This window comes from Cucurbita pepo, chromosome LG01, assembly GCF_002806865.2.
Source record: "Cucurbita pepo subsp. pepo cultivar mu-cu-16 chromosome LG01, ASM280686v2, whole genome shotgun sequence".
In the NCBI taxonomy this organism is placed as follows: Eukaryota; Viridiplantae; Streptophyta; class Magnoliopsida; order Cucurbitales; family Cucurbitaceae; genus Cucurbita; species Cucurbita pepo.
Genome location: NC_036638.1, coordinates 13,906,443 through 13,922,371, shown reverse-complemented (window position 1 = coordinate 13,922,371; position 15,929 = coordinate 13,906,443). Strand labels below are relative to the sequence as shown.

At 35.3% G+C, this 15,929-nt stretch overlaps 1 protein-coding gene across 1 annotated transcript in view; it reads left to right on the top strand.

The window, feature by feature from the left end:
- The first annotated feature begins 5,282 nt into the window (after nucleotides 1–5,282).
- LOC111798617 (exopolygalacturonase-like) overlaps nucleotides 5,283–15,929 on the top strand; it is a 25,403-nt gene continuing 14,756 nt past the window's right edge. The window contains exons 1-2 of the mRNA XM_023681907.1: nucleotides 5,283–5,288; nucleotides 5,935–6,055. Coding sequence (XP_023537675.1) covers nucleotides 5,283–5,288; nucleotides 5,935–6,055 — 127 coding nt within the window. The remainder of the gene's footprint in view (nucleotides 5,289–5,934; nucleotides 6,056–15,929) is intronic.

Genomic DNA, 15,929 nt, shown 5'->3' with positions numbered 1-15,929 from the left:
TGTCGTAGGAGCGAAGTCAGAAGACTAAGGGAGCACTGGAACAACTAAAGCTCAACTGCAAAATAGGGGAGAGGGGTGAAGAGCGTAATAGAAAAAGCTAAAAAAATCGGTGCCGAGTGTCGAGTCCACGAAGAAACCAATGCACTTTATCAATATCCTCGACGGGTGTTTTGTATTAAATATTTGCTTGATGGATCGGTCGAGCGTTTCAAGTCTTGTCTTGTTGCCAAAGGTTATACTCAGGTTCCTGGTCTTGACTACACTAACACTTTCAGTCCGATTGTCAAAGTTACCACTGTCCGTGTTGTGCTTTCTATTGCGGTCACAAATGGCCTCTTCGATAAGTTGATGTCAAGAATGTTTTTCTCAATGACACTCTTATTGAACATGTTCATATGGAACAACCTCCTAGGTATATTGATCCTTCATTTCCCACTCATGTCTGTCTATTAAAGAAAGCCCTCTATAACTTAAAGCAAGCTTCTCACACCTGGTTTTAGCGTTAGCTCATTTCTTCTCATGCTCGACCGATCTATTAGGCAAATATTTAATGCAAAACACCTATCGAGGACATTGATAAAGTGCACTGGTTCCTTCGCGGACTCGACACCGATTTTTTAGCCTTTTGTATTGCTTAGATGGCTCTCACCCCTATCCCCTATTTTGCAGATTTAGTCTCTAAAGTTGAAAGTTTTGAGTTATTTCAGCGCTCCCTTGGGTCTTCTGACTCCACTCCTACAGCTTTCACAGCCATTAATCGTGGTCGCACCCATGGAAGTCACCCTGCTTCCTCTAGCAACCAGCAAGGTTATTTTTATTTCCACAAAAACAACTCTTCCAATCGAGGACAAACCCACTTAAGTCAAGGTTGTCGACAACCTCGCTGCAACCAATGGTATGTTCGACCTGATTCTACTCATGCCCACCTTGCTAAAGCCTTCAACACGTCCTGTTCCATTGCTGGACCTGATTTGTTTATGGATACTGAGGCTTCGATCCATCTGACCACTGACCAATCTATTTTGGATGAGTCTAAAAATCACATGGGTAAGGACTCTGTGATTGTAGAAAACGGTGCATCCCTACCCATTACTCACACTGGTACTCTTTCTCCTATTCTAAATATTCACTTATTAAATGTCTTGGTTGTCTCTCACATCACTAAAAATCTTCTTTCAATTAGTAAATTAACGTCTGATTTTTCTCTCCCCGTTACATTGACTAATAATCTTCTTACTATCCAGAATTGTCAAACATGAAAGGTGGTGACAATCGGTAAGAGAGATGGAGGGTTATATGTGCTGGAGCGCGACAACTCTGCTTTTATTTCAGTCCTTAGAAATAAATATTTACATGCTTCATATAATTTATGGCATGCTCGCCTTAGTCATGTGAATCATTATGTTATGATAAGCACCTACAATGCTGGAATTTGCAAAGCTAGAGGTCCTTCTAGAATCCTTGCAAAACGTTCACAGAGAAAGCTAACTTAACGGATTGATTCCAACCAAGAGCTGGTTAGAAGATGAATGACTCTTAGATCGAACTTGGAATCTATGATGGTCACTCTTAGATACCAAGACAATTCACTCCAGAATTAGCTTGATCAAAACTAATTCAATGAATCGGTTTAAACATCAAACCTAAAGCAAGATTTGAAAAAGAATAACACCAAAAGGGTATCAAGAAAACACAAAGGTTTTTTCTGTATTCAACCAAAATCCCCCAAACATGAATATTACATGCCTTTAAATAGGCCCAGAAGATAACCCTAACAAAATAAAGTTCAGCCACCAACCACTAATAAATGCTAATAAATGCTATTAAATACAAATTGAAGAATATAAGGCAATTCATACAAACTATTAATAAATGCTATTAAATATAAAATGAAGCAAATAAGGCATTAATAATTTCCTTAATTGGTAATTCAACTACCAAAGGCAAGTCTTCTAATTACTTTCCAATATCAGCCACTCCATTATCTTCTTGATTTGATATGCTAATGCTATAAAGATTTTTGGGCTCAAAAGTCTTTGTTTCAACCGGTACACTAGCTAGCTTTTGAAGATGCAATGTATAGGCCTCTTGAATCTTCTTAACCTTGCTTCTTGTAATCGGTCCTTCGGGTACATGCACGTGATCAGTTGTTGGATTCATATCATCCCCCCTTTCTTTAAAAGGATTTGTCCTCAAATCAAATTCTTCGTTCTTTCCGGACAAGAACTGAATATTGTTTTTTTTTCCCACTTTTTTTTTTCTCACCTTTACCTTAGTTTCTTCTCTCCACTGTTGTTCTTCAGATTCTTTTCTTTTCTTCTCTAATTTCAATTGGTCACAATGTACTTCATATGGAGACAATGGAAGTAAAGTAAATTTCTTCCCACACAAAGTAAAAGTATACTTGTTCATCAAACCATCAAATGTTACCTTTCTATCATATTGCCAAGGTCGGCCGAATAAGATGTCCCCCGCATGCATTGGTACGACATCACAAAGAACTTCATCTTTATATCTTCCAAGAGTAAAAGAAATAAGAGCTTGGGAGTTCACCTTAATTTCTTCTTTGTTTGTTAACCAATGAAGTTTGTATGGTTTTGGATGGGGATGGACAGAAAGTTGAAGTCTTTTTACAAGGAAGCTGCTTACCACATTTGTGCAACTTCCACTATCAATCACCAAGCTGCATGGGTTTCCTTTGACCAAACATCTTGTGTGGAACAAGTTTTCCCTTTGATCTTCAAATTTCTCTTCCTTGATTTGAACATTGAGTACCCTTCTTGTGATCAAAGATATGGAATTACCTTCTTCAACATACTCATCATCATATGCTGCGATTTCTTCCACAAGCTGTGAGTCATGATCCTCACATTCATCATCTGAATCAAGTATACCATTCCTTATCACCATAACTTTTTTATTAGCACACTCTTTGCTCATGTGTCCAAACCCTTTGCACTTCGAACATTGAATAGAACTAGACTTCTCCTTTACCGTCTTTGAAGCTTCATTCTTTTTACCAATGGAACTCTCAGCCTCCACTCTTTTAGCAGCCACAAACTTTTCTTTTGGTGACATTGATTCATTTCTATTCACAAAACTATCCTTGTTCCAAGTTTTAGAATTTGAAAAGGTGTTAGTTCGTGATGTGTACCTTTTTGAATGCTCTTTTTCTTCCTTCAATTGGTCTTCAATTTTGAGAGCATAATGATACATGTCTTCCAGATATGGTGGTGGATTTCTGTCAACAAGATGAGCAATTTCTCGATTCAAACCTCCAAGGAATCTAGACATGGTATCTTCTTCTTCTTCTCTAACATTTGCTCTTTCCATCATAGTTTCCATCTCTTGATAATATTCCGCCACACTTTTTGTTCCTTGCCTCAAACCTTGCAATTTAGTTTTCAAATTTCTTTCATAATGTTTTGGAACATACCTTTTTCTCATGGCTTCTTTAAGTTCTTCCCATGTCTCTATTGGATCCTCCTCTTTTCTTCTTCTCTCGGATTTGAGATGTTGGTACCAATCACCAGCATGATTGGTAAATTCGGCAATAGCAAGTCTCATCTTCTTATTTTCACTATAGGTGTTGCAATCAAACACATGCTCTATCTTTCTTTCCCATTGCAAGTATGCCTCAGAATCTGCCGTTCCACAAAATGGTGGGATTTTGAGTTTAACTCCTCCATCTCTATCTTCATGTACTCTTTCCATCCTTCTAGGTTGCATAATAGTTGCATGGTTATTTCTTCCTCTCCATCTTCCTTCGACAACTTGTCTTTCTTGTACTACTATATCTTCATCTTCTTCTAATGTTCGTTCTTGTCTTTGTTGTTGCGCCCTTCTTTCTTGTCTATCTTCCATCATCATTTGCATCATACCTTGAATTGCTTGAAGAATGGTTGTATTAAGATCTGGTACTGGTGGTACTCCTTCTCCATTATGTGACATTTTGTTATCAAGGGGCCTCTCCACACTTCTCACAAAAATTTCACTCAGGGACACCGTGTTTAACACTCAAAGGTGGGCTTTTGGTACTAGGTTAAGAATGTAAAGGCTGACTTTTTTTTTTCTTTTTTTCGAGAATCTGAGAGAGAGAAAAAATTGATACAAAAAAAATAACAATAAAAATATTTCACCTCTAGAGCGGCCAAAGAACGTCGACCAAATGCTCTGATACCAAATGATAAGCGCCTACAATGCTGGAATTTGCAAAGCTAGAGGTCCTTCTAGAATCCTTGCAAAACGCTCACAGAGAAAGCTAACTTAACGGATTGATTCCAACCAAGAGCTGGTTAGAAGATGAATGACTCTTAGATCGAACTTGGAATCTATGATGGTCACTCTTAGATACCAAGACAATTCACTCCAGAATTAGCTTGATCAAAACTAATTCAATGAATCGGTTTAAACATCAAACCTAAAGCAAGATTTGAAAAAGAATAACACCAAAAGGGTATCAAGAAAACACAAAGGTTTTTTCTGTATTCAACCAAAATCCCCCAAACATGAATATTACATGCCTTTAAATAGGCCCAGAAGATAACCCTAACAAAATAAAGTTCAGCCACCAACCACTAATAAATGCTAATAAATGCTATTAAATACAAATTGAAGAATATAAGGCAATTCATACAAACTATTAATAAATGCTATTAAATATAAAATGAAGCAAATAAGGCATTAATAATTTCCTTAATTGGTAATTCAACTACCAAAGGCAAGTCTTCTAATTACTTTCCAATATCAGCCACTCCATTATCTTCTTGATTTGATATGCTAATGCTATAAAGATTTTTGGGCTCAAAAGTCCTTGTTTCAACCGGTACACTAGCTAGCTTTTGAAGATGCAATGTATAGGCCTCTTGAATCTTCTTAACCTTGCTTCTTGTAATCGGTCCTTCGGGTACATGCACGTGATCAGTTGTTGGATTCATATCATGTTATTTATTTTTTAAATAGAAAAGGTTCTCTTACTTCTTTATTGCCTTCTCCATCACTATGTAGTACTTGTCAGCTTGCGAAAAGTCATCGATTGTCTTATTTCCGCAATGAACATAGGTCATCTCATGTGTTAGATCTTATTCGTTGTGATCTTTGGGATCCTTCCCCCGTCAAATCAAATTTGAATTTTCTTTACAAAATTATTTTTATTGATGATTATTCTCTATTCACTTGAAGTTACCCTTTAAAATTTAAATCTGATTTCTTTGATATTTTTCTTTAATTTCAAATTTTTTTGAAAAATCAATATTCTTCTTGTATCAAGGTATTTCGTAGCGATGGAGGTACCGAATTTACTAGCACTTGTTAAAAAACTTATTTACGTACTTCTGGCATCCACCATCAACTCTCTTGTCCATATACACCTACTCAAAATGGTCGTGCTGAGAGAAAACACCGTCATGTGACTGAGACTGGCTTGACTCTTCTCTTTCACTCCCATCTTTCTCCTCGTTTTTGGGTTGACGTCTTCAGCATTACAGCTTATATTACCAATCGGTTGCCTACTCCACTTCTTGGAGGTAGGTCACCCTTTGAACTCCTCTGTGGCTACTCTCCGCATTATAAAAATTCATCCCTTTGATTGTCGTGTTTATCCTTACTTGCGTGATTATATGCCTAATAAGCTTTCTCCTCGCTTCATTCCTTGTATTTTTTTGGGTTAAATCCTGCACATAAACGGTTTTGCAATCTTGATCCCGCCGCCACTAAGCTATATATCACCCGCCATGCTCAATTTGATGAAACTCACTTTTCTGCTATCCCTAGCTACCATGCCCAACCTCTTTCCTCTCTTCATATTTCAATTTTTTTGAAATCACATCTTTATCATATTGATTCATCCCCCCTACCACTTCATCATCGCACATTCCTCGATCCAGTTCATCCCCGTGTGATATTTGTTCTGACCTTGCGGATGAGTTTGTGCAGGTTGATACTTCAAGTGCAGGTTCCACTTTCCCACCCTCGACTTCTAATCCGACCTCTATTGAACCTATTGTTGATTCCTCTTCTTTGGGATCTCATCCTATGATCACACGAGCTAAAGCTGGTATATTCAAGACTTGTCATCTAGCAAATCTTAGTATTTTGGGCTCATCTGGATTTCTTTTTGCTCTTCTTGCATTCACTAAGCCAAAAGGATTCAAATCTGCGGCTAAGAATCCTGCTTGGGTCGCTGCCATGGATGATGAAATTCGAGCTTTACAACAAAATAATACTTGGACTTTGATTCCTCGCCCTACCAACACCAACATCGTGGGCTCTAAATGAATGTTTCGTATTAAATATTTGCTTGATGGATCCGTTGAGCGTTTCAAGGCTCGTCTTGTTGCCAAAGGTTCTACTCAGGTTCCTAGTCTTGACTACACTGACGCTTTTAGTCCGGTTGTCAAAGCTACCACTTTCCGGTGTTGTGCTTTCTATTGCAATCACAAATAAATGATCTCTTTGACAACTTGATGTCAAGAATGCTTTTCTCAATGAACTCTTATTGAACATGTTCATATGGAACAACCTCCTGGGTATATTGATCCTCGATTTCCCACTCATGTATGTCCATTAAAGAAAGCCCTCTATGGTTTAAAGCATCAGCGTATTAGCTCATTTCTTCTCACACTTGGTTTTTCTTGCCGTCGCGCTGACACGTCCTTTTTGTCTTTCATCAGCAATCTAACCTTATCTATTTGCTTCATTATGTTGATGACATTATTGTAACCGGAAACAACTCATCTCTTATTGATAGCTTTACTCGCAAGCTTCATTCTGAGTTTGCTGCCAAAGATTTAGGTTCTGTCAATTACTTTCTTTGTCTTGAAGTTTCACCCACTCCTGATGGTCTCTTTATTAGTCAGTTAAAATATGCTCGAGATATTCTTACTCGTGTCAGTTGCTCGATAGCAAACTAGTCTACAATCCCATGGTTGTTTCTCAATACCTGACTACTGATGGTTCTCCTTTCTCTTATCCTACTCTCTATAGATCTCTTGTTGGCGCCCTCTAGTACTTGACTATTACACGTCCAGATATTACTTATGATGTCAATTCTGTCAGCCAATTCTTGCATGCCCCTACTGCAGATCATTTTCTTGCTGTCAAACGTATTCTTCGCTATGTCAAAGGAACACTCCACTTTGGTCTTATCTTTCGTCCATCCACTATTCCTAGTACACTAGTCACTTATTCGGCTGGTTTTCTTGATACTCGTCATTCTACATTCGACTATTCTATTTATCTTGGTAACAATCACGTTTCTTGGAGTCCCAAAAAGCAACCTACTGTCTCACACTCCAGCTGTGAATTTGAGTATCGTGCTCTTGCCACGACTGCTGCTGAACTTCTTTGGGTTACGCATCTTTTGCCTGACCTCAAGATCCCTATTTCATAGCAGCCCTTACTCTTATGTGACAACAAAGTGCTATTTCTTTTTAGCTCTAATCCCGTTTCTCACAAGCGGGCTAAACATATTGAACTAGATTATTATTTCCTTCAAGAACTTGTTATCGCTGGCAAACTTCGCACACGATATGTACCTTCCCATCTCCAAGTTGCCGACATCTTGCTTTAATTATTTTTTTTCCAAGAAACTATTCTACCCATTTTTATTGATGAGTAACGCATTTAATAAATAGGAACTATATGAATAAATATCTGATCTTATCCTTACTGACCGAATGAGATTTATTTTAATAAAAAAACATAATTTTTTGCGATTGGATAACATAAATTAGTACTAATAGTTTTCACAAATCTAGTATATAACATCTAATCATCCACTTTACCCATATATTTCTACCCAACCTAAAAAAAAAAATAAAAAAAACAAAGAATTCGTAACATATAAGACTATAAGTATTGAAGTATAGGTAGAGGAGTAACCACTTGGGTACTAAAAAATATAGATTTTAATCCATTGAAATTGTCTATCCAAATCTTAACATTCTATAATTGTTATTACACCTATTGGTATAAATAATTTTAGAATAATCAAACTGTGTTTGAAACTAAAAGCTATGATAATAATATTTGCACATGGATTTTTTTAATGTCCAAATTAAATAAACGAATGAAATAATAATACATTCAATTTGTCACAATTGAACCTTTGGTGTAGTGATATGATTCTTACTTTGGACGTGAGAGGTCTCAAGTTTAATTCTTATAATGCCCCACCGTTTGTAATGCCCCCACACTTTTTTCTAACATTAATTCTCCTTTCCTAATCGAGGTACATACATGAAATTATAGTAATACAAAATATGAGGTAACGATGGATAGATATCATATCTAAATCTTGATCATATATATTTTATTTACATGTACTTACACTCATAAGATCGGTAAGAAATAAATATATTAATTTTTAAAGTTCGAATCCAATAACCCAAGTTAAATTCTCGGTGGGGACCTTTTCCATATTTCTAGATACAAACATGAAAGCAATGTCTGAAATCTAACCTTTGCAAACCTATAAATAGCTTTTGAGGGCCTGATTTCCTTCACAAAATTCAAAATTTCTTCATTATATTTCTGTTGCATTTCATCATTATATTTCGGTTGCAACTTATTCAAGAAAACATAATTTTGTTTATTTAGGCAACGTGCTCTAGGACGTATTAATTCTTGATTTCTTCATCAAAAGCGCTCAACTTAATCTTTTAAATCTAAAGAATGACTCAATTTTGAAGAAAATGGATTGTAAGTAAGATTTCGATCCTTACCCCAGAATTTTATACGAAAATAATTTTTTTCAATTGGACACACTCAGAGTCTTGTTAACTTTCGTGGTCTTCTATGGAAATATTTCTTGGAGGTGCAAAAATCGAATAGGATATGTTTCTCTTGACAAATTTCCGTGTAGGCTCAGATTTAATGTTCGAGCTTCAACCTTCTTTCTTTAATAGCCGACCAAATCGAGAAGTGTTTGAGGCACCTTCAACACTTTATTTCACCAAAGTTGTGGGTAATCTCGTTTAGAAGGTGTAGAAGCAAGTTTGAACGAAAATGGTTGACTATGGCTACCAAATTTGAAATAAATCTGATAGTAAGCAACACAAATACTTAGAGGCGGTAACAACTCATAGTTGAAGACTTGAATTAGCTTGATTCTTTTTCCAAACGAAAACCCCTACTTCAGGTTTTATAGAAGGAGCTTAAACCGACAATAAAACTTCTAGATTGCCGTGAATTTCTCTATGATTAGTGGGCAACTGATTTCCATTTTGAATATGGTCATTGGATTTGATGAGTTGTGTCTCTTCTATAAGATACTTGGATTCAATTCTTGATTCTTGTTTTTGTCTTTAAAACTTAGACCTTTAAGTTCTATCATAGCTTTCTAAGTTCTTTTCATGATCTACCCTAAGAACCTTGGCTCTGAGATATGAGGTCTTAACCTACGTTCTGATCTAAAACCTTTAGTTCTAAGGTTCACGGTTCTAAGTCCTAAAAACTGGGGCCTTGTTCCGTATTCTAATTTTTATTCTTGTCTTGAGCTTGGCCTTGTTCTAAGTTCTTTCCTTAGTTCTTCTTCTATTGCATAAGACATTTCCTCTAATATTTACGGTATGAGTAATAAACGCGACAATCTGTGTCTAAGGCTTCATTCGTTTCAAGAGACACACGGTTCATTCTATGTCTAAGGCTTCTTGTGTTCCAAGCGACATATTCAGAACCTGCCTCCATGGCTTTATGCATTCCCTGCGATACAACCTAAAACCTACACCTAAGGCTTCTTACAATCGAAGCGATGTAGTCTGAAACTTGCATCCATAACTTTTTACGTTTCAAGTGATGTAGTATGTAGACCTATACCAAAGGCTTCATACGTTCTAAGCGGTGTAGTCTGAATACCTATGCTGAAGGTTTCATATGTTCTGAGCGCCATAGTCTAAATACCTACACCCAAAGTTTTATACATTGTAAGCGATTAAGTCTGAAATCTACATCCAATACTTTTTACCTTCCAAGCACTGCAGTCTGCAAACCTACATAAAAAAATTTGTTACGTTTCAAATGATACACCAAACATATTATACCATAAGACATGAGGACCTTGGTCCTTTATTTTTTAGTGGTACCAACCATTCTTCTTTTCTTAATTCCTATATGCCTTGTGTTCGTCTTTTTCTTGGTTCTTGTCCTTAGAACATTCCATTAATTTTATGTATTCTTAGGTTCTTAATTATTGAGGCTTAAGTCATAAAATACTTTTTTATGGCCTACAGAAATCTCATAAATTAAGAACTCATCATAATAAAGGATCTTGATTAGAGTCACAAGGATTATTTCTTTTAAGTCTTAACTTCATCCCTAATTTAGTTTTAGTTCTAAATTTGATCGAAGGAACTTAAACTCTAATGTATAGATCTTTATGTCCTCATGCATAAACCTTTATTAAAGTCTTGAGTTATTTAAGGGCATGCGGACTTTGAAATATCTAAAGGTAACCTAAAGGCATTTTAGTCATTTTACCTAGAAGTCTTGATTTAACCTCTAAACGTGTTCTAACTATTTTGAAACTTTACATAATCCTTGATCATGGTGAAACAAGGTCGATTACAAAATTTCATGTTATTTAGGGGTCATTTAGGTCTTGAACTGATGGCAACCGTCATGGGGGCATTTTGGTCATTTGAATAATTTATTGGTTTAGCCAATTATCTTAATCCAATGACTACCAAATATAAAATATGTCCTCAACATGTCATATTATCTTCAGCCTTAAAATTTCATGGACAACCGTGTTCATTTAGTGAATTATATTTTATGTTACTTGTTTATGAAGAAAAACGCTCGTTCAGGACCTTAACTTATGGTTCTTAGTATTTTTCTTTCATATTCCCTTAATCCATGCTTAACTTAAGCTTCATACTAGAAATCAGACGGTTCCTATAAGTATTTCTTAAGAAAAGTTCTAGATGACTTTATACCTCATCATTGGTGTTCGGGACCTCCGTTTTTGAGCCTTCAATACTTGAATGACTCCAAATTTTCTTTGACAAACTCTTTAGAAAAAAACTATAAATTTTCTAGAACCATAAATTTTCTTTTCAAAGAATGAGTCAGTAGGAATGTTAAAATTTAGAAAAAAACTAATGGAGTACTGGATTATAGGCTTGCGTGGCCGCCTCAGTTGAATCGCTCACACAATTCTTTTCTTCCTTTAAAAGAAAGAAGATACGTGTAAACCGTTGTGTTGCTGTTTGAAAATAAATCATCTTAGCTCTGTTTTGAGAATTTCTACCCTCAATTTCATGAAACTTAAAAATATAATTTTAACGGAGATCTTGGGACTAACTTCTTACCATCAAGTGTAATGTAGCTCAAGTTATAGCTTGTCGAATTTGGATAAAAATAGGGTTCGGCGTATGGAGTAAACCCACTGGATTTTCTAATTTATTGAAACAATTGAGGTAATTTTAGGCCCTGATTTCTTTAGAAAAGTTCGTCCTTATACTTCCCTCGAGCTTAAAAAATCATTTTAAGGGCACAAATCTATGTTTGTGGACTTAATATTTGATTTCTTTCCACAGTCTGCAACTCAACCCATAACACGAAAATAAGATTTCTTGAACAACTAGATCCTTACATTGTTAGACCATGACTCCTTCATGAACATTGTCTTTCTTAGTCCCTAAACTTTATGGAATCATCAATTTTGGATGAGAAGGGTTATAGGAAGAAAATTGAAACTTGCCCCAATTCTTACACGAAAATGAATTTCTTAAATTGGGCACTCTCTGGGACATATTGGTCTTTGAGCTCTTCTATGAAAATTTTCCTTGGAGGTTCAAAAATCCAATTGGATGGATGAGAAGTGACGATTCGCGTGTAGCCATGATTATAAATTCAAGCTTCCTCGAGCGCCTTCAATGGCGAATTGAATTGGGTACATAGGTTAGGTGCATTTTTGTACTCGGTTCTTTTACCATACTTGCTGGTAATCTTCTTTAGAACGTGTACAAACAAGTTTGTATGAAAATTGTGGACTATAGCTTATAGATTTAGAAGAAATCCAAGAAAGGGGATAAGACAACCCTAATCTTCAACCCAACGATCCAAGCTTTTGTTAAAGCAAGAACCCTTTAATCAAAGAAATAACACCTTTTCATACAAAATTCGGATCAACCGAGAGATGGCTAGAATTAGATTTCCTCTTAAGATCAAAAATATTTGGAACCTTGTTCTAAATTGAGTCACTCCACAATCGAACTTGATCAAAACTTGATTGAATGACTCAGATGCAATCTACCAAAATAATTCCATGAAACTTAAAAATGATAAAATAATGCTGAAATTTTCAAGGGTGAAAGTCTCAATTTAAGAGCTAAATTTCATTCATCAAATCTGCCTTTTACATAATAATTTGTAGGTATTTATCGTCTCTCCACAAAAGAAACTATCAACTATTCAAACACCCATTAAATTTTCTATTAAAGTAAAGATAATGTGTAAAAAATGATTGGAATAACTCAATGTAACGACACTAAATTTTTACTTATCCTAAAGTTGCGAAGCCTTCATTAGCCTTACAGGAGAACCCTGCCTTTGTATGAAAAATGTAGTAGCACAAGACTTGTGTCATGGTCTTAGAGTTCTGATGCCTTCATCATGCCTTTATATGAAAAATGTAGTAGCACAAGGGGTTCAGAGTTGCGATGCCTCCATCCTACTTTTATATGAAAAATGTTGTAGCGCAAGGGGTCTCAGAGTTGTGATGCCTCTGTCCTGCCTTTATATGAAACCTTTATATGAAAAATATAGTAGCACAAGGCTTGTGCCACCGTCTTAGATTTGCAATGACTCCGTCCCCCTTACAGGGGCGCCTTAAAAAACATTTCTCTTTTCTTGTCTTATGCAAGGCATACATGATGGTGACAAAGCGTTGATGTTGGACCATGGAATGTGTCAAGCCTACATCGTAGGCTATTCTATACATCTTAAAGTAGTCCACAAAATCTAAAACCTAGAGCTCTGATACCAATTGTAACGACCCTAAATTATAACTTTTAAAAGAAAACATCATCTATAATATAAATCTCGAAAACATTTAAAACGCCATCTTCTCTGGAAAACACAGTCGCGGTCTTACGTGTTTAAATACGAAATACTTAAATTTAGAAAAAATAAAAATAAATACAAAATAATTTAAAACGATGAAAGGCAAAATATCCTGTTCTAACGTAAGACTAGAATTTAAATATGAGTCTACCCTTTTCATGTGCCACAGTCTCTCTTCCTGATCCACTGTAAGGGGCCATGCAAATGCAAATACTATTAGAAGAATTTGATAAGACATGAAACAAAAAGGAGTGATGCTTGGTTCTTAAATTCTGGTTGCTCACACCATATGTGTGCAAGTGAAGGTATGTTTTCAAGCTTAACAAGGCCTTTTCCCAAAATGTAAAGCTTGGAAATAATACTAGTATGAAAGTTACGGGAAAGGGTGTAGTAAAATTAACTTTGCATGAAGTTTGTTACATTATTAGTAATGTATATTGGGTACCTGAACTCAAAATTAAATCTTGAGCATTGGACAACTACATGAAAAAGGAGTAGTATTGCTGTTCAAAGACAGTGTATATAGCATTTATCATCCATAAAAAGGAAAAATAGCAGAGTCAATTATGAGATCAAATGGGCTGTTTATTTTGCGTACTGAACCAACCACAAGAAATGAAGGAAGATGCCTCCAAGTTTCAAATACAGATCAGTCAAACTTTGTCACCATCGTTATGGTCATCTCGGCTACAAAGGCTTGTGCACCTTGAAACACAAAAACATGGTGAAAGGCTTGCCGTAAATTGTAGCTCCAAACACCACTTGTGAGGCATGTATGAAAGGCAAGCAACATTGGACTCCATTTCTAAAAATGGGTAAATGGAGAGCAATGGAAAAATTTGGTCTTGTTCATGCAGATTTATGTGGTCCAATTTCACCAACTTCAAGTGACCATAAAAAGTACTTGTTGTGCTTTATAGATGAATTTTCAAGGAAGACATGGAGTAAACATTTTATTATTTCAAATGTTCCAAAACAATGGTGGAAAAAGAAAGTGGAATGCCTATAAAATGTTTAAGGACAAATAGAGGAGGAGAATTCAACTCTGCAAAATTCAATGATTTTTGTAAACAACATGGAGTGAAGAGACAATTGATCACAACCTACACCCCACAACAAAATGGAGTGGTCGAACGCAAAAATTGCACTATTATAAACTTGGTAAGTTCTATGTTGACAAAGAAGAAAGTGCCTAAAAATTTCTTGCATGAAGCAGTTAGGTGGACGATTTACATTTTGAATCGATCGCTTACTCTTGTAGTAGAAGACATGATACTAGAAGAGCCTTGGAGCGGAGTGAAACCATTAGTAGATTATTTCAGAATTTTTGGATGTGTGGACATGTTCATATTCCAGATGCCAAGAGAAGCAAACTTGAAAATAAAGTGTAACATGTTTTATTTGGAGTCCGCAGCGAATCCAAAAGCGGTAGAATGATTGATCCAACTACAAATAAAATTATAGTAAGTCGTAATGTAGCTTTCAAAGAAGATCATGAATGGGATTGAAATTTTTTTAAGGTGAAACAAAATTGGACTGGGAAAATATTGAAATTGATAAGAACACAGCCGAAGAAGGAGAAATCACGGGAAAACCATTGAACTGGTTGCTGAAACAAATGAACCAATTGCTAAAAACAAAGAAGGGGAAATCACAGAAGAAATGACTACATCAGTTGCTAAAAAAAATTTTCCCGTAGCTATTGCACCATATTTGACAATAAGGGAGGGAATAATGACATCCACCTATTTGGTTAATAGATTATAATTCCACTTAAGGCTTATCTGAATCTGAAGAGGATGAAGAAAATGTAATAGCCCAAACATAGATAAAGAAATAAAGAATAAAATTAATTATAAAAATAGTTAAAATTATAATAATAAAAAAATAAATTTAATTAATTAATTAATAAAAAAAATAAAAAAATAAAAAATAAAAAAATAAACCTTTTCCCATCTCTCTCCACTAACCTCTCGTCCTTCCCACAATTATCTCTCCTCTGCCCATCTACACTGCAAAAAAAAAAAACAGAACCTGACAAAAAAAAAAAAAAAATCGTTAGATTTGAGAAGAAGTATTTGAACAGATTGCAGATTTAGAAAATTCTATCTCACAACTCTTTTCCTTTATAGTTATGCTTGTAAGAAATTAATTTAGGATCAATCTTCTTTCCTATGGTAATAATCAGATCCCATGTTCAATTAATTAGATTTTTTTTAGCATCCGAAGTTATAGGAAATAAGGTTAGAATGAATATAATTTTAGCTCGCAGATCCATAAATCTGTAAGATAGTAGCCAAATTAAAATAAATATAGAATTAGAGTAATATCTTATTTATAGATGTTAACAAAACTGAGAATCTATTTACAGAATAAGAATGAAAATAATTAACATGAGGGAGGAGGGAAGATTTGTTAAACAGAATTTAAAAATATAACAGGAGATATCAGAGGGCATGAAACTCAGTTAAATTCGGTCTAACAGTAAATATATTAGAATTTTAACAAGGTAAATTAGAGAAATAATTTTATAGAGTTCAAACTTGAAACTGATGTTATGGGCTCACATAGGTTGGCTTGAATTTCAAAGGACGGAATCGAACTTTCAGTAAGGATATATACGTCCAAGTAAGTGACCTTACTATCGGCATGGTTATATTTAATGTTGACACGTGCCCTATGGTTCTGTACGTGTCATATATATTGATATGTGTGAATTGTCTGTGGATCGATATGCTTCCTATATGTTATGTTATGTTATAATATGTGGTTTGTATGATAATAATTATGGTACGATGTGCTCAAGGATATGTTTAAGATAGGGTACGAGAAGGATGCACAAAACGAAATGTAACGATAGGAGT